Genomic DNA, 23,374 nt, shown 5'->3' on the forward strand with positions numbered 1-23,374 from the left:
CTGTTGCTGGACAAAATAGAATTTGACGTCGGAATTATCTCGTTATTTAGCAGGTTACTAGGCACGTCACTACACTGTTTTATTTCATCGATCGTCTGAGTAAAACTTTCAAATCTAAAATAAAAGAGAACATATTTTGACATTCTAAACATTAGACTATAGTGATCACTATAAAATAATTAAAAAAACGACAAATCAAAGTTACTAAATAAATGACAGCCGCGTAGAAATAAAAAATAATCGAGATCGACACACATACGGATAAATTCAGAGTGTATTCGAGTTAGCTTGATCCATGGCGTGATTTTCATAATTATAACATCGTATTAAAACTTTATTTGGTGGAAACACATTGACCAGGCCCGGATTCTTATTTCATAAATTATTACGCAGATCAAGCTGCAAGCATGGAGGTAAAAAAGAACAGAGGTGTGAATTCGACAGTCAACACCAATCACCAAACAATTCAGAAACTTTTAGCCTTCGAAAATGAAAACAAATAGCAGTGTGTAAGGGCTGTGTAATTTCCTGTTTGTCCGACGCTTCGTTTTCGTGTCATTGTCAAAATTATTGCTACTCTTTACTTAACAGGGACTAAATGGTCTCTATAAAACGATAATCAGGATCGAAAAAAAAGTCAACTCATTTGAAACACTTGCCGTCTCTCTCTCGCTCTCTTCTGAAATCCGCCTCGATGATCATGGTCCGGAATCTATTTCTTTCAAAAGTGTTGCGCCAGGTTTATGTTGTCTGCGTTTCTCTTTAAACCTGTTTTTTTTTTCATGGACGAGGACAGTTTTTCCAAAAAAAGAAGCTGAGGTTAAGTGGCTTTCGTCCACTGATGTCGCACTTTCGGATCGATTAGAAACGTGTGAATATTTACACTATGACTATACGTTTCACTGCAACTGCCCACAACACAACATCTAAAAACTCTCTCAAAAAAATAAAATAGACACAAAAAAAAGACAAAAAAACGCCGACCGAAAAATGTATATCGTTTAAAAGTATACTGAATGACCAGTGTTATTACGGCTCAGGGGTATGACTTCCTCTCACATTTTGGCATTTGGTGGCGCACTTTCGGCGAGAGTCGGAAATACGTAAACAGTCGACCGTTTCAGAATAGGTGGGCGTGGCTACAACACGAGAAATATCCCAAATTTACTTGGATACGAGTAATCATTTTCAGCCAAAAAATCAATAACTGCCCATTTCAGTGGGACACAGATCTAAAATGGGAAACGTGAGGGTGGGCATTGCTCAAGGACGCACCTAATATTACACTTTCTTGCCATCGGTTAGATTTAAGAAACACAATGGCTGTTGTCGTCAGTAGCTATCAGAAGTAATCGTATTTACTGGGGAAACCATGGTAACAGCAACTGAGGGTATCAATAATAGTGTAGGGCAAAGCGGTAGATACAATTTATTTTCCGCTAGTGTCACCGCCGATACTACACACACTCGCCTGCCAACCCGGAGCCATGTCGAAGCTTAGAGCGAAAACTTCGTGCTCGCCTTTGTATTATGAAAGTGCAGTGACAGTGTTAAACACAGGGTCATAAATCCTTCATCATGATCACGTGATACCAGATATGTAAATTACGCAAGTTTAAACTCCCACTAGTCGTTGTACTGGTAGTATCTCCGGTAGCTGTGTTCTGCTTATCGCCTCTCTTATATCGCGTTTACCGGGCGCGGACGTCGCGTAACCTCTACAATGCCGTGCTATCTCGCCAGGAGGTCTCGGAAGGCTCCGCCACTGGTCTGCGTGATAACGTTTATCAGCTTGCTTATATTATTCCTGGATTTCTTATCGCGACCATATAACCTGTTGCGATACCAAGACCCATTGTCGAAAATAAGGAAGTACCTCCACCCCGATCTACGTGTCTACGACCGCTGGAACACAAGCAGTAACGTGCACACCACGGATACGATAGGAAATATAATAAACCGCTTGAAACAAGACGGACACGATGTAAACATCTCCCAGGACGTATCAACGTACCCATACGAAGTTAACAAATGTCCCGTTTGTTACGGTGTTTCCTTGTGTGCCCTTGTACAGAGAGGCCAAATTGTTCTCGAGAAACACCCCTATAACAACGTATTTTTTGGAAACGTTGGCTCTTTCAAACTCGTCGGGAAGCGGTTATCAGATAATGAACGCTTTGATGCACTCGATGATTTCATTTGTAGTTCCGAGGGGAGGGCTTTCAACAAGTGTGCTGTTTCGGAAACAGTCGAAAATTCGTTCATTTCCGTGAAATTTTCAAAGCTGCTGGGAACCGGAATGTTTTGGAAAACCCTAACCGGGGAAAAGTTACACAGAAAGTAAGTATGTATGTATGTAAAACGAAAAACTGCACAAGACTTAGAATAGGGGAGGGTGTTTCCATGGGAAAGTCAGACGGAGGACGGGCACTTAAATTCCTGAAATCAAATTAACCTTTGTCTTTACAAACTATTAATACACATTCAAATAAGAAGCGTCATCGTGGCGTTGTGGCAATTTCGTTATTGGATTCCACTTCCTTCGGCGGTGTTAAAGCGGGGGAGTCGTCACCTGCGCATGCGTCAGATGGCCATAGCGTGTCATTGTTTGCAAACAAGCGTCTACTCATGAGCCTTTGCGTTTTAGCGGGTGTTATCGTCGCTTGGGACTCAATTCCCGCGCGTGCGCAGGTGACGACCTTCCCGCTTTAAGCTTGTAAGTTGTAGAAACCTTCTCTAGCAATGAAGTGCTCTCGTGACATGTACGCGTGAATGGAAGGCCGTTATAAGCGAAAGTCTGATCTCACATAATAAGCACTCCCATTGTACCCGGCATACAAAATAAGTTCACTGTGTGTATTTGCACCTCTATGGAATGAGATACCATAATTTGTTGGTGTGCTCGAAAACAGTTATTGCGCTGACCTTCAGATCCAAGATGGCGTCCAAGATGGCGACCAAGCCTATACAACCTAATATAGCTGGTTCCATTTGTGATAGAATGTTTGTGAAAGTGGCTAAATATATGTTTGTGAACGAAAAAGTTCACAAACTAACATTCCATGATGATAAAAGTATTGTTTCTTATCAAACTAAGATATTCACCAATATTTGGTGCAAACCATGTTTTATGTATATAACTGATGATCCATTTGTTTGTACCATGGCACTTATTCAGCAGCTGAAAGAAAATAACAATTCCACAATTGGTGACTTGGCAGGAACTGTGCCGAAGTTGATAATTAGAGAGGTTCCCACGAGATGTACAGCATATGTACATTGGGTGACTGGCACCTATACAGAAATATCAATAATGAATGAATGAACGAATGAACTTTATTGTTCCCGTGTAAAAAAGAGTAGGTTACATAGGGTGTTTGCAACAATAAAGAATTTTTGTTAACAAGACAATATTTTGAAAATAACTTGAATGAATGTACTTAAAATTCACAAATAAATAAATATGTATAAAAAAATAAATACACAAATAAATTATTAAAGAAATCTAATCTCTAATTTTGGTCGCAGCTAAAATAAAGTTTGATATCTCTTGTTGAACTAATTTATCTTGATGTGAAAGTAAATATGTGAAACGAGAAATGTTATTGTCAGCCGGGACTTTAATGTTATGTAACAGTTGAGATCTCTGCTGTTCATATTTTTGACAATCTAAAAGGAAATGGATCTCATCTTCAATGCAGTTATTACAAAATTGACAAAGTCTGCTATTTATTGGTACTTTAGAGATAGAATGTCTGCCTTTTTCAATAGCTAAACTATGATCGCTAACCCTGAATTTAGTGAACATTTTTCTATCTTCACCGTTCAAATTAAGTAAATAAGGCTCCAAATTATACTTAGTTTTAAATTTTGAATATGTTCTGAGTTTAGAATTTTCATTTGATATAGCAGTTCTCCACTTGTTCACATACCTGCTTTGTAAATTTGATTGTAAAATTTTACAAATTGTTGCTGTTTGTGTTTGGAGGATTTTTCTTTTCAGAAGAAAATCTAATGATGCTTCCTGTAATATGGTTTTAAGATTAATGAACCAACTATTTGATATAGATGATTTTTTCTGTTCATAGAATGCTTGTTTAGTTAGAAAGTGGTAATTCTAGATATGCAGCCAATATTTTATTATTTGTTTTTTGATGTAAATTAAAAGAGGATATTGCCCCAATTCTGCTCTTGCTGCTAGATTACATGAGTCCTGTTAATCTGCAAGATTATCGTGTTTTTTCCCATTTGTTGTTGTTGATAAAACTTTGTCCCCATACCTCTGATCCATGTAGAAGGATGGGTTTAATAAAAACGTTAAATAAATGTAAAGAAAGTTTAATACTTGTATTATCCCATAGTATTTTGTTCATAGCAAAAAGTGCTTTTCCAGCTTTCTCTGCTATATTGGCTGTTGCCTCATTGAAATTACCATTTGAACTGAAAATAATCCCTAAATAAATATACTGTTTATTACATTTTATGCAATGGTTGCCAATAGTAAAAAAGTATCTTTTTTGCAGTGGTGATTTATTGAAAATAACAATTTCAGTTTTAGATATGTTTATTTTAAGTTGCCAATTTGAGCAATATTGTTCAAGTTCATTCAAAGCTTGTTGAAGTCCATCTGATGTAGTGGAAATGAGAGCCATGTCATCTGCATATATTAATGAATTTACTGGTGTATTATTCAATGTTGGTGGTTCTGTGTTTGTTTTGTCAAGGCGGTCTTTAAAATCGTTAATGAAAATATTAAATAATGCTGGACTAATTACACAGCCTTGTTTCACCCCTTTTGTAACATCAAAACTCTGGGTAATTAAATTTGATATTTTTATATGTGCTTTAGTATTAGAGTACATATTTTTAATGAGACAGTAAACCCTTCCATTGATATTATGTTTAAGAAGGTTGTAAAAAAGTCCTATTCTCCAATATGAATCAAAAGCTTTAGCAAAATCAACAAAACATACAAAAAGTCTCTTTTTCTTACATAATTGTTTTGAAATTAGAGTTTTTAAGACAAAAATATGATCAATAGTACGATGGTCCTTTCTAAAACCAGCTTGGTTATTATAGATTAGTTTGTTCTCTTCAATATAGTTATTAAGACGAGAATTTATTATGCTACAAAACAGTTTACCAATACAACTAGATACAGATATTCCTCTGTAGTTTTGGGGATCCTGTTTGTCATATAAATGTGTAATTATACTGGTATTCCAAATATCCGGAAATATTGAAGATTCATGAAATAAATTAAATAATTTAACTAGAGGTTCAATTAAGAAATTACAACTGTATTTCAAAAGTTCAAAACATAAACCATCCAAGCCTGCTGCTTTTTTGTTGTTTTGTATTTTCAATGCATTAACAACGTCTTTTTGCGTAATTTCTGTATCTAATATATCATTGTGTGGCACACTGTTTTCAAATCATAATAATTAATTTTTAACACTATCATGAAACGTATTTAAGTTCATGTTATCAAATTATTATAGTAGTCAAGCCATTCAGTGCCCGAGACATGGTTAATAGTTTTCTTGTCTTGATTAGACTCCTTCATAAGATTTAGAATATTTAACATCTCATTAGATTTATTCGCATGGAGATTGTTTTAAGTATTAATATGTTTTTAGATTAATATTTTTTTTAAGTTTAATTTGTTTTTTATATTGTTTCTTTTTTGCATAATAAGTTGCCCTAAGATTATTGTCAAAAGGAAATCTATTAATCAATTTTGCAGTTGCTACAAGATCGTTTTTTGTTAATTTACAATCATTATCAAACTATTTATGATTTTTATTTCTAGTTTTGTCTGTATTTCCAAATGTTTGCTTCTTAAAGATTCCAGTGGCAGCATGGTTGTAATATCATTAAATGAAGAAGTGGCTTGGTTAATGTTCTCCTGTGTTTTACTGTAACTAGTCTTATTAAAGTTATTAATTAGAAATTGGGTATCAGTCGATTTAAGTTTTATGTGATAGTTGAAAACAGATAACTTATTCCATTTTGAAGGAGGCAGGTTTAAATTGTTATTTCTGTCACTCTTTTGCTCCAAATAACCAACTTTGAGTAATGTGGATATTTGACAATGATCAGAGTATATAGTGAAATTATTAACATGAATGTATTCAAATTCTGAAATAATATCATTGGAGGCAATAGCATAGTCTACTGTACTATTCCCATTCCAGTGATAACAAGAAAATTGTCCACATAAATCACTATAAAGAATCCTGAACGAGAAAATCGAACTCATTCAGCACACATTCCCTCAAAGGACTGTGATCAGCAGCAGGCAGCTTTGTCACCGTAATTAGAAATGCACTCCAAAAAGTGGACAAACAGTTTTAAAAGGCCCTTCGAGATTTAAAGAAATCATTGGCACATTTTGGCTTACTGTAAATCAAAGAAGCGAAACGAAACGGGGATAACATACATAATGAAAATTAAACTGTAATCAGTGGAAATGGGTTTTATACGTACAATATTTACAAAATATTTGCCGAAAATAACAATATTTATTACGTAAATGGTTCGTTTCGCTAATTACAGATAATTAAAAAACAAAGGTCTTACACGTACAATATTTACAACTGTCGGTCGAAACTTGACCTGTATATTCACTTTTTAGTAGTGTATACTAGTATGACATAAAACATTTGCAAAAAATAACAATATTTATCAGTAAATGATTCATTTCGCTGATTACAGATAATCAAAAAACAAAGGTCTTACACGTTTAATATTTACAACTGTCGGTCGAAACTTGACCAGTAAATTCACATTTCAGTCGTGTTGTAACTAGATAAAACATTTGCCGAAAATATCGGGACTTTAATTAGTAAAAGTTTCGTTTCGCTATTTACGGAAAATCAGAAATCTGTAATCAGCGAAACAAGGGTCCTCCACGTATATTATTTACAACTGTTGGAAGAAACTTGACCAGTACATTCACCTTTCAGTAGTGTAAGTATACAACGGCATGAAACAGTTGTCAACAAAGAAAGGGGATGATATTAAATTAACAGTAATATTGCGACCAGCTACGCATCATGCAAGGCTCCGAGGCGTACCAAAAAGCGTATTAATTTGCTTATAACAATCAGTATGGCGGGTTCTCTGCTTCAACCAAGGTCAACAGATGGGGCTGTCCTTTACGGACCTTCCTTTCGGTGTCATCACCTTTATTTTTGACAAAGGTTCCATGCCGTTGTATACACTGGACTACTAAAGTCAACAGTTTACATAATAACACACATGTAGGACATTGGTTTCGCTGATTACAGATTTCCGATCCTCTGTATATACTAGTATACCCGATGTATAGGGTCCCAAAACAACTATGAAAAACATGGCCCGGCATATAGTTAAGAACTGCTCATTACGCAAATCGTTTATACACAATTTGGTATATATTTGTCAATTTGAAGTGAGCAATGTTATACATGTATCATTAAAACAGATCCACTATCCAATATCATACAAAACAACTGTTTGTTCTTGTGGTTTGGTGTGGTTGTTTGTCTAGTAAACTTGTTTTGACATTTTCGCTGACATGACTGGAACATCAGGGCGGGTTCGACATGCCCACAGAAGATGCTTACCCTTCACGTGCACCTGGTCTGACTCCCTTATGGGGGTTTATGATGATCCGATTCCATCGATTTTGTCATTATATTTTTCTTGACTACTGATTGTTGACGAATGGCTAATTGGTACTTCTATAATTACTAAAGTCGTCAGGTCCACGAGACGAACAATTCACTAAAATGCTAGGGTAGACTCGGTTAGCATGGACGCCATCTTGAATTTGAAGGTGACCACAATGATTTTTTTGAGCACACCAACAAAATATTGTTTCTCATAAAACATAGAAGCAAAATAATATAATGAACATAGTTTGTAGGGTGGGTTCAATGGGACCCGAGATCCAGGCAAGCTATGGGAATCAGACCTTCGCTTATTCTGTGGAATACTTTATTTTCGCTTGAATTAATTTTCGCTGAAAAGGCTTTTGGGGCATTTTGTATGGAATTTATTTTCACTGATTTTTGATGAGTTTAATGTGAAATATAGGAAAAAAAGTATATTCGCTGGATTTTATTTTCACGGAATCATTCCTTCAGCGAAAATAGCAAAAATAAATTCCAAGTGAAAATAAAGTATTCCACAGTAATAACATTGATATTTATATGTTAACTCGAAATCGTTCATCAATAATTTTGTTTAGATATTTGTTCTTATCAAAATGACGACTGACTACACATATGAACACAGTTATCGTTTTGAGCGTTATGGTTGCTTTTATCCATATACGTCGTGTTGACATTAGATTCTGCGAGAGGGCGCGGCTTAATACAAGAGTGATACTTTTAGATCAGAACCAACAATATCTGTGCGTATATTCTCTTGAAGTATTCTCTGCGTAGAACGTTATTGAAAACATTGGTGATTTTTCATTGAATGGATAACATTCCTTCTTACCCAAGTAATCACAATTTCTGATAAATTTTACAATATTCCCCACCGAGGGTTAAAATAAACCATGATTATTTTTTACCATTCTTGTAAAAAAGAATGCCTTATTTTTTGTGTTGCATAACAAATTTGCGTCGTAACAGCAGATATTTGTTGTTTTTTATCTTCTATAAGACCATTTACAATGTGTGCGTCACTCCGATTGGTTGATGAAATGTGGAAAGTATATTCGAAGATACATTCTGGCGAACCGGAAATGGCGAATCGTTTGCAGTTCATGACGTCACTGGTCATTCACCCAGAAGGACTTCTGCTACAGGTAAATATTACCCATAAAAATATGAAATTGAAATTCATCATACTCTATTATATTATTGGTATAATGCCAATTCTTCATTAAAATTTTACTAGTAAATTAAAAAAAAAAATGAAAAATCGCCTATCGACCTTAGACGAAAATGGTGGACGCGAACTTATTGTCGTGAGACTGGATTTTGATCCTAAAATAGTATTCCGTCACTCCCGTCAACGGTACCGGGAAACATAGTACATATCATTCAGAGTCCGTAAATAGAGTCATTCAGTTTAGTTGTTTTGGATTTATTCTACACCAATTCAGATATTGTCCAGTATATTTTTATGTTCTTGATGATCATATTTCACAAAAAGTTTGGCTAGATTCCCCGCTAAATTTGCGAAGTGTTTTCGCTGCACTCACATTTGTTTGATGTTTATTTATTCCCATTTAGTTCTTTTCCTCATTTCCAGATTCACCCTGGCCTTTCCCAAGATACATTGGCGAGTGTGGCCGCCTTGTTATTGTTGAACATGCTGGGACTCCATTGCGCGAGTTTTACGATGCGCCTTGGGTAGATCGCGCACGTCTGGTTTTGGACGTGTTTGACGTTGTCGACAGGCTTCAGAGGCTTAGTCCTGATTGGTCGATACTTTTTACCGACCTACATTCGGATAATTTCGCTGTATCGCCTTCGGGGGAGCTAGTGATAGTGGATTTGGAAGATATACTGGTTCTAGACAAACATCTGAAACAAAGTAAGCACTCAATTTTTTAAGATTACGTATTCTACATATAACAATGCCACGTCTCTAGACCGCTGTTACGTCAAGTGCGCTTCTTTAGTTTTCACGCAAAAGACGTCGAGAAAAACGGACGGTCTCTAATGTTCCCACCATATAGAAATGTATTCTTAACAAACTGTAAGACGATCAATGCAAGTCGAAAGATTTAAGGGAAATTTTCATCTCAAAACAAAAAGGTCCGGACCCGTGAAACTTTGAAAAGATCAACTTTTTGTGGTTGGTGTAATGTCCTGTATCATTATTTATGCATGACCTATGACATCACTAGATATGTTACTATAGTGATGACTGTATGGCATTATGGGATACTTAAACGGCATGACCGCCATTAGTTGTTGCCAATAAATATACGTCTATCCCAACAAGGGTTTCTCGAGTTATAATTGGCGACGAGGACGGGATGGAAGAAATAAGGAAGTAAGCGAGCCACCATTGGCAACGATTTGCATCTATTATTTGTCGGAGTTGGACGCTGTCAGTTTGAGTTCACATTTACCGACAATAGGCACTACGTCACTGTACGCCATTGTCCTTACCGATCGTATCAACGCTGACAAATATGGCTATCAATCTACCAAGTTTCCCTGAATTTGATCTCCGACTTCGAGAAACCCCCACCCGCCTTGAGAAACATCAAGCGATTAAACAACCTGTTTGCTGCAATGAATGTAACCGCTGCTGCTCAAAAAAAAGCAATGTTACTGCACTATGTTGGTGAGAAAACATGTGATGTGTTTGACACGCTGGTCTACTGGAGCCAACAGAGGACCAGACGCATATCAAATCGCAGTAAGTCTTTGTCTGATCACTTTGAGCCATAGAAATGTGTCGACCACCATGTATACGTATTTAGAAAAGAAGTACAGAAACCTAATGAAAACGGTTCTGATTTTTTACACATCTATAGCTACTAGCCCGAAAATGTGAGTTTGATGACGTCAATTTGGAAATAAAACGACAAATAATTCAAGGCACTACATCAGTACGGTTGAGAGGCAAGGCTATTGACCAAAGCCTTGATTTAACGGATTTATTGAAAACTGCGAAAGCAATGGAAACAGCTAATGAACAAACTAGTGAAATTGAGAGACATCAGTCAAATGTTGTAAGTTACAAAGCTACAAAATCACATGACGGCAGACTGAATATGAAGTTTAGAGCAATGTGGTTTATGTGGTGGTAAATTCCCGAAAGGAAAACGCTGCCATAATTGTGATAAGCTCAACCATTTCTCCAAGGTTTGTCGCAGTCAACAACAAAAAACGCTTCTGAGATAAAAGTAAGCACTATACTAGAGCAGTCAATGATGGAAAATTCATCGGACAATACTCATCTAACCCACGACAGTGAAGTTAACAGCAATAGTGACCACACTGAGTATATATTTGGAGGTGATGTGAGAGAATCAGTTTGATAAACCTACATTCAATGTCGACATACTAGGTATACCGATACAAATAATGATTGATTCAGGTGTTATACTAAGCTGGAAAGCATAGCAGAGATTGAAATTCATCAAAACAGTCCATGCAGTCAAAAACCTGACTCATCGCCTGATATGCTTGATAGTTTTCCAAATCTAACCACAGGTATGGGTGAATGCAAGTGTGAACCAGTACACATACATGTTGATGAAAACATAAAACCAGTGGCACAACCCCACCGCCATATTCCTTTCCATGTGAGAAAACAAGTTGAAGAAAAACTAAATCAGCTTGAGAGAGAGAAAACATCATTGAGCGTGCACAAAGTCCAACACCCTGGGTTTCCCCAGTTTTTGTAGTACCGAAACCCAACAGGCCGAACGAGATTAGATTATACGTTGATATGCGCTCAGTAAATAAGGCCATCATCCGCGAACGCCATATAATCCCGACCATTGATGACATGATACCAGATTTAAATGGCTGTACGGTTTTCAGTAAAACTGACCTCAATCAGGGCTATCACCAAGTTCCACTACATCCAGACTCGAGACACCTGACCACATTCTCAACACACATAGGACTCTATCGATATAAACGCCTCAACTTTGGGCTATCATGTGCTGCGGAAATATTTCAAAAGATAGTCGGTTATGCAATCTGTGGTATACCTCATGCTAGAAATATAAGTGATGACATCTACATTGCTGGCATCAATCAAACAGATCTTGACAAGCATCTAGAGCAAGTATTTAGACAACTAAACAACAATCACTTCACAATCAACCTACCGAAATGTATATTTCGAGCTTCTAGTACGTTATTCTTTTCTCTGCAAAAGGTATCTCACCTGACCCAAAGAAAGTCGAAGCACTACTGAAGTACGTAGTTTACTTAGCTCCGCTGCATTCTGCTATCGAATCATCGAAGACTTCAAAATAATCACCAGACCACTCTGATTGCTTACCTGTGGTAACGTTAAATGGCAATGGACTGGGAAAGAACAGCCTTCGTTTGAATCACTTAAATCTGCTCTGTCAACTAAGACAACTTTAACCCAGAGAGAAGAAACAACAGGAGAAGTAACATCGCTATACTTCGCTAGCTATCCACTAACTACTACTGAAAGCAGATTGTTCGAGGACCCTTATCGATATATTGATCTATTAAACGATTCCATTTATCCCTCTATGAAACAAAGTTTAAAATCGTCACGGGTCGTAAACCGTTAGTATTACTATTCAACAACCCAATTTACAAACCCACCACACGAATAGAACGATGGCTAATTGACTTGCAACAGTACAACTTTATAGTTGAATATCAACCAGGCACATCAAACCCAGCAGACTATGCTTCCAGACATCCAGTTGATTGTGATTTTACTGATACATCAAAAGAGTATATCTCGTATGTGACAAAAAATTCTGTGCCAAAGGCAATCACACTGCAGGAAGTTGAGACCGTGACTTCCAATGACCCGACACTACAAGCTGTTATGTCTGCAATTAGATCAGGTAAATGGCCCAAAGCTCCACCAAAAGTATCACTATCTGAACTATCTCGCTATGAACAAGTGAAGGAAGAGCTTACCTGTACTGATATCACAGTACTGAAATCAAATCGCATAGTAATAAGTTCATCTCGGCATGATAAAGTATGGTTCCCGTATATGAACAAAATGGTAGAAACCAAAATCAAGTCATGCTTACCCTACCAGATAGTAACCCCAGTTTACACCAGAGAACCGTTACAAATGTCTATCCTACCAGACAATCCATTCGACAAAGTTAGCATAGATTTTGCATTCACAAAAGGCGAAACGCTACTTCTACTCATTAACTAACGACTTTTCACGATATCCCTTTGTAGAGCCAATACTGTCAACTGCTGCCATACCAAAGCTCAACTACTTATTAGCGATGTTTGGCACTCCCGGCCCACCATTCAACGGTAAGGAATTTGGGAAATTTTCTTCGATACTAGGACTGAAACATCGCCTAGAGCCAATGGAGAAGTAGAACGATTTTTTAAAACTTTGTAGAAGTCGATCAAAGCACCAAAAACAGAAGGAAAGAATTGGAGAAAAGAGATGCAAATATTTCTACAAAACTACCGCACAACCCCTCATGCTACAACCAGTGTATCACCCGCAACCTTGTTTCTCATGCTACAACCAGTGTATCACCCGCAACCTTGTTTCTCATGCTACAACCAGTGTATCACCCGCAACCTTGTTTCTCATGCTACAACCAGTGTATCACCCGCAACCTTGTTTCTCATGCTACAACCAGTGTATGCACTGTATCACCCGCAACCTTGTTTCTCATGCTACAACCAGTGTATCACCCGCAACCTTGTTTCTCATGCTACAACCAGTGTATCACCCGCAACCTTGTTTCTCATGCTACAACCAGTGTATCACCAGCAACCTTGTTTCTCATGCTACAACCAGTGTATCACCCGCAACCTTGTTTCTCATGCTACAACCAGTGTATCACCCGCAAACTTGTTTCTCATGCTACAACCAGTGTATCACCCGCAACCTTGTTTCTCATGCTACAACCAGTGTATCACCCGCAACCTTGTTTCTCATGCTACAACCAGTGTATCACCAGCAACCTTGTTTCTCATGCTACAACCAGTGTATCACCCGCAACCTTGTTTCTCATGCTACAACCAGTGTATCACCAGCAACCTTGTTTCTCATGCTACAACCAGTGTATCACCAGCAACCTTGTTTCTCATGCTACAACCAGTGTATCACCCGCAACCTTGTTTCTCATGCTACAACCAGTGTATGACCAGCAACCTTGTTTCTCATGCTACAACCAGTGTATCACCCGCAACCTTGTTTCTCATGCTACAACCAGTGTATCACCAGCAACCTTGTTTCTCATGCTACAACCAGTGTATCACCCGCAACCTTGTTTCTCATGCTACAACCAGTGTATCACCAGCAACCTTGTTTCTCATGCTACAACCAGTGTATCACCCGCAACCTTGTTTCTCATGCTACAACCAGTGTATCACCCGCAACCTTGTTTCTCATGCTACAACCAGTGTATCACCAGCAACCTTGTTTCTCATGCTACAACCAGTGTATCACCCGCAACCTTGTTTCTCATGCTACAACCAGTGTATCACCAGCAACCTTGTTTCTCATGCTACAACCAGTGTATCACCCACAACCTTGTTTCTCATGCTACAACCAGTGTATCACCAGCAACCTTGTTTCTCATGCTACAACCAGTGTATCACCCGCAACCTTGTTTCTCATGCTACAACCAGTGTATCACCCGCAACCTTGTTTCTCATGCTACAACCAGTGTATCACCCGCAACCTTGTTTCTCATGCTACAACCAGTGTATCACCAGCAACCTTGTTTCTCATGCTACAACCAGTGTATCACCAGCAACCTTGTTTCTCATGCTACAACCAGTGTATCACCCGCAACCTTGTTTCTCATGCTACAACCAGTGTATCACCCGCAACCTTGTTTCTCATGCTACAACCAGTGTAATCACCCGCAACCTTGTTTCTCATGCTACAACCAGTGTATCACCCGCAACCTTGTTTCTCATGCTACAACCAGTGTATCACCCGCAACCTTGTTTCTCATGCTACAACCAGTGTATCACCCGCAACCTTGTTTCTCATGCTACAACCAGTGTATCACCAGCAACCTTGTTTCTCATGCTACAACCAGTGTATCACCCGCAACCTTGTTTCTCATGCTACAACCAGTGTATCACCAGCAACCTTGTTTCTCATGCTACAACCAGTGTATCACCAGCAACCTTGTTTCTCATGCTACAACCAGTGTATCACCCGCAACCTTGTTTCTCATGCTACAACCAGTGTATGACCAGCAACCTTGTTTCTCATGCTACAACCAGTGTATCACCCGCAACCTTGTTTCTCATGCTACAACCAGTGTATCACCAGCAACCTTGTTTCTCATGCTACAACCAGTGTATCACCCGCAACCTTGTTTCTCATGCTACAACCAGTGTATCACCAGCAACCTTGTTTCTCATGCTACAACCAGTGTATCACCCGCAACCTTGTTTCTCATGCTACAACCAGTGTATCACCCGCAACCTTGTTTCTCATGCTACAACCAGTGTATCACCCGCAACCTTGTTTCTGAAATACATCATGCGCAGCAAGCTTAAGCTTCCTCAAATAAATGATATTGATCCAGTATCAGAAATCAAATATGATTCACTGCAGAAGCACATAATCAAGATTTGTGCTGACAACAAATCAAATGTGAAACCATGTGATATAGAGACAGTTGATATGGTATTGGTAAAACGACCATACAAAAAAACCAAAGGTCCACAGTGTATGAGCCTACTCCAATGGCAGTAGTGCGAAAGACTCTATGATTACTGCTTATTATGATGAACACACTGTCACAAGAAACTCACTTTTCTATAAGAAGTTAGATAGAAGATTACTTCAAAACAACTCCGACATTGATGATCATGACCCCACGCTCACTGATCATGACACCACACCTGATCCGGTATATCTTCAATCTACAAAGTCTAGCTCCATAAATTCACCACCATTGCAAATAAATATGTCATCTTAACAACGGTGAAAACGTAAAAGTGAACAGTCCAAGTCAAGAACACAAATTGACTAACAGCGATGATTCTACAAAACTCGCTTCTATACTTCACAGGTCATCAAGAAAGCCAGTTCCACGCAAAATACTTGATTTATAATCTAGTGACACTCGCTTAGTCGATTCATAACATTTTAAGTATATCTCAGACTTTTGAACTGTTTCAGTGAAATTCATCATGAATCTTATAGTTTGTTATTATTCGTTATTCGTTAAAGATATATACAGTGTTCGATTTATTCGTTTACAAAATGATAGTTCGTATACAACAAATGTATCAGATTCAAATTGTTTTGTGAGATTTTTAGTATCCACTGGGAAGGGGATGTAACCTATAACATCACTCGATATGTTACTATAGTGATGACTGTATAGCATTATGGGATACTTGAACGGCATCTGAGTCTTGATATCTAATTCTGAACATCCGGGTATCGTACAATAAACAATTGAATTACGAAATGCTAGTGATGATACTCTCACCAAATTCATGGTCATTTCAGATCACAACATTGCTAAGCAATTTAAACAAATGTTTGGGTTTATATGCTAAAACAACGTGATTGAATGACCCACGGGTTTCGCCGCGTCTTGTGACGTCAATCCACAGTCGAGAATATATATACAATGACTTCACACAATGCCCAAATATGAACAACTGTATATTTCAAGTCGGTGAAAACTATCAGAAAATGGAAACTTCAAAGTTGAGTTTGTACTGTTTTCTCAAATTATTTCACCGATTCTTCGACCGGCGTTCGATAGCATCTCGCGTTCAAACGACATTCACCCTATGAACGCCAAATTTTCCCGCCCAAATTGTAGTACAGGTTTGTTTGTTTGTTTTTTTTATTTTTTTTTGTGTTTTTTTATAGTTTCGTTGTTAATTTTGGAGGAAATATCATTCGTCATTGACTACAGTTTTTGGTCAATTGAAAAAAAAATGTAGTTTTATTTTGTGAAAGGTGTAAAAATTGGAAATACACGGTTAATACAGAAGAATGAATATCATTTGCATAATATATGAGATAACATTCGTTTGCTTCACAGATGCCGGGAGAACGAGAAAAACACGAAAATCATTCAAAGAACTGAAAGAGCTGGCAGACCTGGTGGCTGACGACCCAGACGAATACTGTCAAGACATTCCCCATAGTGATGTGATGTATCTCAGCGTCTGTATCCTCTTGTTATCAAATTGGGAGAATGCTACCCGTGTCGGGGAAGACGCAATTGGTATTGATGGGAATATTGACACCAGCGCTGTGAGGATAGGTACGCCCTCATGCGACACCTCCAGTAATTAATTACCCGTGAAAATGTAGTTTTTTGAGCCCATAGTCTCACTTTTTTAACGCCCACCGAATGCCTTAACTGATGTTATATGTCACTTATATCATTTGTTGTATTTCGACTTTGTTACACTTGTTCACGTTTTGTATGCGTGGGCAGTGACTGTTCGGCAATTTCATATTTCTTTTTCGACGCAATTTTACCAATTTCCACCAACTCGTTCTTTAAGGAATTAACATATAAAACAATAAAACTGGGCCAGTCTACTAATACATGAAAAGATCAGTGAGAGGTTGTCTACAGATCATATGTAGTGGCAATGCAAATCTGAAGATGTAATATGTATAACTTGGACTATTTTTCTGCATGACTATGTCAAAATTAGCGACTACCCAAGTTTTCTCGCCACGTCAACCGCCCTCAACACAATAGGGACACGGAACTCGATTTTCATGTATTATTAATTCGCGGCATAAAGCATCATTTCATGTATTTTTGTAATCAGGTGCACTCCTGGATGATCCACCGCCGTCGATACGAGATGAACTGGAAACGCTGCTTGCACGGTGTCTGCACGAGAATTCCAGCGGGGACCGATTACATGCAATTGAACAACTGAGACGAATTTTGCGCCAAGTGTGGAATGGATTCGAAGATTGAAATTATTTTTAAATATGGGCTTTTGTGAAAGCTCAGGCAGCTTATTGGTCGTTTTTGCGGACATTCGACCTACTGAGTATTAGGGCGAAACAAATTATAGCAATTTTAATATTGTTACAACAGTTATATTTTTGAAAAAAAGAAAAAATGGTGACACAATTCTCCATGTTAAACACATAAACACAATAAAGAGATGAGCTCCTACATTAAGAATACAAAACTTGGCTATGAAAAACGAAAGTTGTACCAATACGTAATACTTCTGAAATGTACGCTACTGTCCCAATGCTGAAATTAGTTAATGCGTTGGAACGCTAAATATGTCATTTTAATTCTAATTACGAATACATTGAATTTATGGAATACATTTACTACGATATACAATTTGTTGTACTAATAGAAATGTCGCTGTTCCAAGAGTTAGTGAAATGTAAGTTACCATAAACTTAAATGGTTTACTGACGAATTACGTTATGTTTTATGACTAATGTCATAATGTATCACATATGATAAATGCGTGTTAGAAAATCTGCTACAAAATAATTCTAAAAATTTAAAAATATAAGAGGTAGTCACTAAACCATGTACTTTCACACTCAAGCAAGAGAATAGACATGTTGGTGAACTAGCCTTGCACTGTGAGTGTTTTATTGTTTTATTGTCACAGTTTGCTCCCAATTCATACTGGAATATTGCCAGCAATAATTAATAAAGCTTGTTCAGAAAACCATTTATTCCCGACATCATATTCAATGGCTAGTTCTCAGGATCTACAACAGTAAATAAATAAACAGAAATCATTTTGATGCGTGATTTTTAGATGACACTGCCATATCGCAGATATTCAACACCACCATATCGAATTTGGATTTGGACCATACCATTTCAAGCTGCAGGGTGTCTAAACAATGACTCAACAAACAAACACATCTTCCACCCACCACACAAATTTTAGCCACAATTGAACAACCAAGAAAGCAACAAATATCAGGCTGCATCTTGAAAACAACGAGATACCGCATTACAACCAGTCATTACAAACATTAAATCCTCCACCCCTCCCAGTACATCCTACAGCATTAATGGTTCCCATACTCATTTGCATCTATGTACAACAAGCTTAGCCAATAGATGCACCTGACTCATCAAACTTTTTACCAATCACTCATTCTAAATATTGTTGAGTGAGGGCGCTATTTACTAATGAGAGGAATCTTTTAAATAAATTAAACAGATTATATATATATATATATATAGACTAGACTTTGAGCTGGACTTTTGGACTGGGCTCTTGGACTATACTAGTTGAACGGACTCTTGGATTGGGTTTTCGGACTATGTTCTTGGACTTGTATGGACTCGTGGACTGGGCTTTTGGACTGGGTTCTCGGACTATGCTCTTGGGATGAACCCATAGATTTGACTTATGAACTGGATTCTCTGGCTAGGCTCTTGGACTGGATTCTAAGACTGAACTTGTGGACTGGAGTCTTGGACTGGACTTAAAAAAACACGATGCACAAATGGAAAACAATGTAATCCACATTGTTGAAGTTTACGATATGTACAGAAAATAATTTTGTGGTTTTCAGTCTAATTTGTTCCAGAGCACCTCTACCACAAGTTTGTTGGGATATATTAGAAATTTGCTAAGAAATATGAATAAATTGTCAATTTGAAGTTTTTATTGAAATGTAACTATTAGTACTTAAAATATCAGCGGGAAAGCCAAAAACTGACTAATCTTTATGCAAATTAGGTAGTTAATATGCATGGAATTTATCCAAAACAAACCAGGTCTGCGCCTTGTTACACGGCATCCATGTACCAAGTTTCATCAAAATCAAAGTGGGTCTTTAGATATAAATAGAACAGTCATGGAACAGATAACAATTGGTGAATTACCATGTAAATTAGGTAATTAATATGCACGGATTTCAACCCAAAACCAAGTAGTTAGACATTGCATGCCTGAAAGTGTCAATATGGTCTAGGCATACACAATACATTGGCATGTTAGCAATAGTTGTTATTATAAGTATTATTGCATACTGACTTTACAAACTCAGGACGTAACAGTATCGACATATCGCAATCTATAATCATCTTCTCGAAATTATACAATTCAATTGCATTGTTAGATCATACTGTGAATTCATCAAAGGCGAGTTTAATCTTATGAATGCACTTACTAAAATTATAAACCCAAATGTTTTTATTTGAAATCAATCTCATCCGTTTGAATAAGGCTGATTCTAAACAAGGCGAACGGATTGGCTGGATAGGAACCTTCCTCCTTTTCGCAAAGTGCATCAATTAAAAGAAAAAGTCACTGCTTTTTTAGTTAATAAATATTTAGACTTATAAATTAATTATTGTGTAATGCTTTTGCTGTCTTTGGTATAAATACGCAACATTTGCATTCCAATGTCAGTGAACACATGCATTTGTCAGTTTGCGTTTAATTTTGAAGAACAATGCACACTCATTCCGGACATTTTATTTAGTCAGCAAAACGAACTACCAACGTACAATCGTACGCATAACGCGGGATCACAAAAACACAAAAACACCCAAAAATTCTTTTCAGCGAAAATTAATTCCACTTAAAATAATGTATTTTACAGTAGTCAGAAATAAGCATCCAATTGCCTGGTTATTGATACTCCCATGAATTGGAGGCACCTAGTATAATCCAACAAAAATGCTTCAAACAGACCGGGAATGAAAACACCACCAATCTCTAGGGATGTTTTTGTGGAAAAGTGTTGAACCTACAATGACGGCATATCCTGTACAGTGCATTGTGGGAGTGCCTTCTGTTCTATGCAGCCTGAGGCACCTCACAGGCGAGTCGAGAAGTGTAACCACAGTTACAAATATTACTGCTAATATAACTTGTCGCAATAACGACACACAGATCCCGCATACCATTGTTCACAAAGTCATACTTGTCTATGAAAACAATTAAGCCGATTGATACTTTCATACCTTAGATATTGGTTGGGTCGGGTTTACACTGCAACCAACCCAACCTCAATAATTCCCTAAAAATGACGAAAGATCCCGGCAGATTGTCTGTCTGAAAAAGCAACAATAATCAATGCTTGCACGTTTAACATTTTGGGCACGTTAGCGTTGTTGAAACTAATACAATTTTGAAATGCATGTTCGGCATTTTTGAAACTCCACTCCAAAATATTTGCATATCAAAAATTTAAAAACGTTTGTATTAACTTTGGATATGAGAGCCGAGTTGACCTTTAACGGCAATGCTAATTATTGAGTGCTGTAACACATCGTGTCTGATTGTTTCTCAATCGAACGCTTTTGCATCATCATTTTAACATACTAGTAGTTAGATTGTCCACATATTCATAAACAAGACTGTGTATATTTAAGCTGTTTTCAGTGCCCGTGAGTAAACGGGAATTATGAAACCAAAGGAATAAACTACGCGATCATGCTCGCTAGATGGAATTACTTACTAACGCATTGCCCGGCTTAGTACGAGTATACCACGAGATTTAGCACGGAAGAAAGACACATACAAAAAGGCGGAAACAACAGGAGTGCTTCTGTTTAGAATCGAGCGTTACTATGTAGTATATATGACCAGAGAATTGTTTATTTAAATAAATGTTCAATGTCGATGTATTGCTAGGGAAGGATTGAGACTGTAAACGGGGTGGTGTGAACCGGAGATCTTTATTCGGAGTCGTGACATCAGATAAGTACAAAAGTTGTATCTGGGCGTTGGCCCAACGGCCAAGCCCAGAGAGCAAACAAGTGGACCAGGTCCGGTGTGTCTCCCTGAGTCTATATCTGTGTCTTTCTAAGTCTAGAGTAACATGTATTTTAATAAGCTACATCACGTGATCCAAATTGATACGTTACATGACTCAAAATACCTTTTATGATAGGACAGTGATTCAATACACCCGCACAAGTTTCCCGAAATAAAATACATTGAATAAAAAATACAAAAGTGATTTTAGCACCTCCACATCGCGGGTAAATGATTTACAGGCTGTTTTATCGCAGGTGATAATGTTTTACGAATTGTATTATTACAAGTGGTGCTATACACTGTCAGCTGCCCATATACCACATACATGCTAAAAGCGATACGGATATTGTTTTAGAAACCACGCTTATTGATAGCAATGTGAAGATACGCTTGATATTGTTTCAATACATGTCCGTACGAGCGATATGACATATTCATGGCCTGACATGTGTTGGGTTTGGACTCCGCGGAGGGCGCTACACACTTGACCTTGTCAGGTTGTGCCTGAATGAAAACGTCAAGGCATTCTCTAAGACGGGCCTACGTCACAGATTACGTGACCGACATAGCAACGCCGGCCGCCATATTTGTTTGGGGGACATTTCGCTGTCACGTAAACACGTCTATACGCTGCAACAAAAACTACTAATTTCACTATTTCCGGCAGTTGTTTTGCCTATATATTATACTCACTAGATTACTTGTTTAATAATGAGCTACGACTACGAAGATGGGTTTGGTCATGCATTAACAACGTTAGGATTGACCACATCGGGTATGTTGGTCAACCACTGTTTTCAACATGTCGTGTAAAGCATTTGATAGTTATTATTGAAAACACTGATTATTGTATTATCGAAGTTTTCTTAAATACTGTGTTTGAGTACTTTATATATTTGATTACATGTACCATTTTTGCTTTAAACCACGTCTATAAATAGACAGGTTGTTGACACAAGTGCGAACGTGATAGAAAACACCACTTTATTACGCATTTCTATAAGGTTAACTTTCGACCAATGAGGGGCATTCCCGCCTAGTGTTCAGTATCCCACCGAGCTTATAAATAGGACGCGCTAGTATTTTAGCGCCAGTCTTTACCGCGTTGTTGTGTTCAACATTTGTTTACATATCTCTTTATGGTAAAATCTCCGGTATATCAGTGGATATACTGTATTGACGCAATAAACTACTCTACGCGTTTATTACTTACGTATTCGTTTCCTGTGATTGATTTGTTTGCATAGCCTGGCATTTCTTACTTATTTTGGATATAACCCAGTCACGAATCATAACCCCACACAACATGTTGATATATTAGTGTAATCAGAGGTACATTAATTGGGGTTTGCAACTACGGTGACATGATACAAAGACCCCGTTACAATCTCGCTCTCGCATAAGCGTTCCAACTCAGAAAAATGCGAATGCGCATGCCCGAGGTAACTAGGATACTGGGATGTCCAGGTGGATCAAAATAGCTGCCCACGATATGACGGATTACGAGAACTATATTTTCTGTACATTTTCGATGTATTACATTTTTCACTACGATAGTGGCAAGAAAAGTTTTATTTTTTTCATTACAAACCTTGAACATTGATATATATCATGTCAGAAGCTCAAGCCTATAATATGTATATTGTGTTTTTTGTTCCTACAGAGGGCCCAATGAAAATTACTTTATTGTATATTGGCCTACCCTCTTTAAATAAAGTGTTAAATAAATAAATAAAAAAGTCGTAGCCTCAGTCTCGCTATCTACGAGAAGAGACTTGAATGGGATCTTGACATGATGTCACCATACAGTACTATGCGAGTTGCAAACCCCAAGTAATGTACCTCTGGTGTATATATATATATATATATATATATATATATATATATATTTACGGCGTTCATGCAGTGTGATTAATTGGCTGAACTTTGCTATGACATCCGCGCGTACTGTCTGTGCGTCGGATCGAGAACACGGAAGCGAC

The 23,374-nt window shown here is 37.6% G+C and overlaps 1 protein-coding gene across 1 annotated transcript; it reads left to right on the top strand.

Moving 5' to 3' along the window:
- Window positions 1-1,634: 1,634 nt before the first annotated feature.
- LOC102804293 (divergent protein kinase domain 2A-like) lies at window positions 1,635-18,336 on the top strand. Its single transcript, XM_006819879.3, has 5 exons — window positions 1,635-2,340; window positions 8,659-8,803; window positions 9,234-9,537; window positions 16,700-16,924; window positions 17,448-18,336. Exons 1-5 carry the CDS (start codon window positions 1,724-1,726, stop codon window positions 17,600-17,602), a joined length of 1,446 nt encoding a protein of 481 aa, XP_006819942.3. The 5' UTR covers window positions 1,635-1,723; the 3' UTR covers window positions 17,603-18,336.
- Window positions 18,337-23,374: the final 5,038 nt, after the last annotated feature.

The sequence above is a fragment of the Saccoglossus kowalevskii genome, chromosome 21, assembly GCF_978046115.1.
Source record: "Saccoglossus kowalevskii chromosome 21, keSacKowa6.1, whole genome shotgun sequence".
In the NCBI taxonomy this organism is placed as follows: domain Eukaryota; kingdom Metazoa; phylum Hemichordata; class Enteropneusta; family Harrimaniidae; genus Saccoglossus; species Saccoglossus kowalevskii.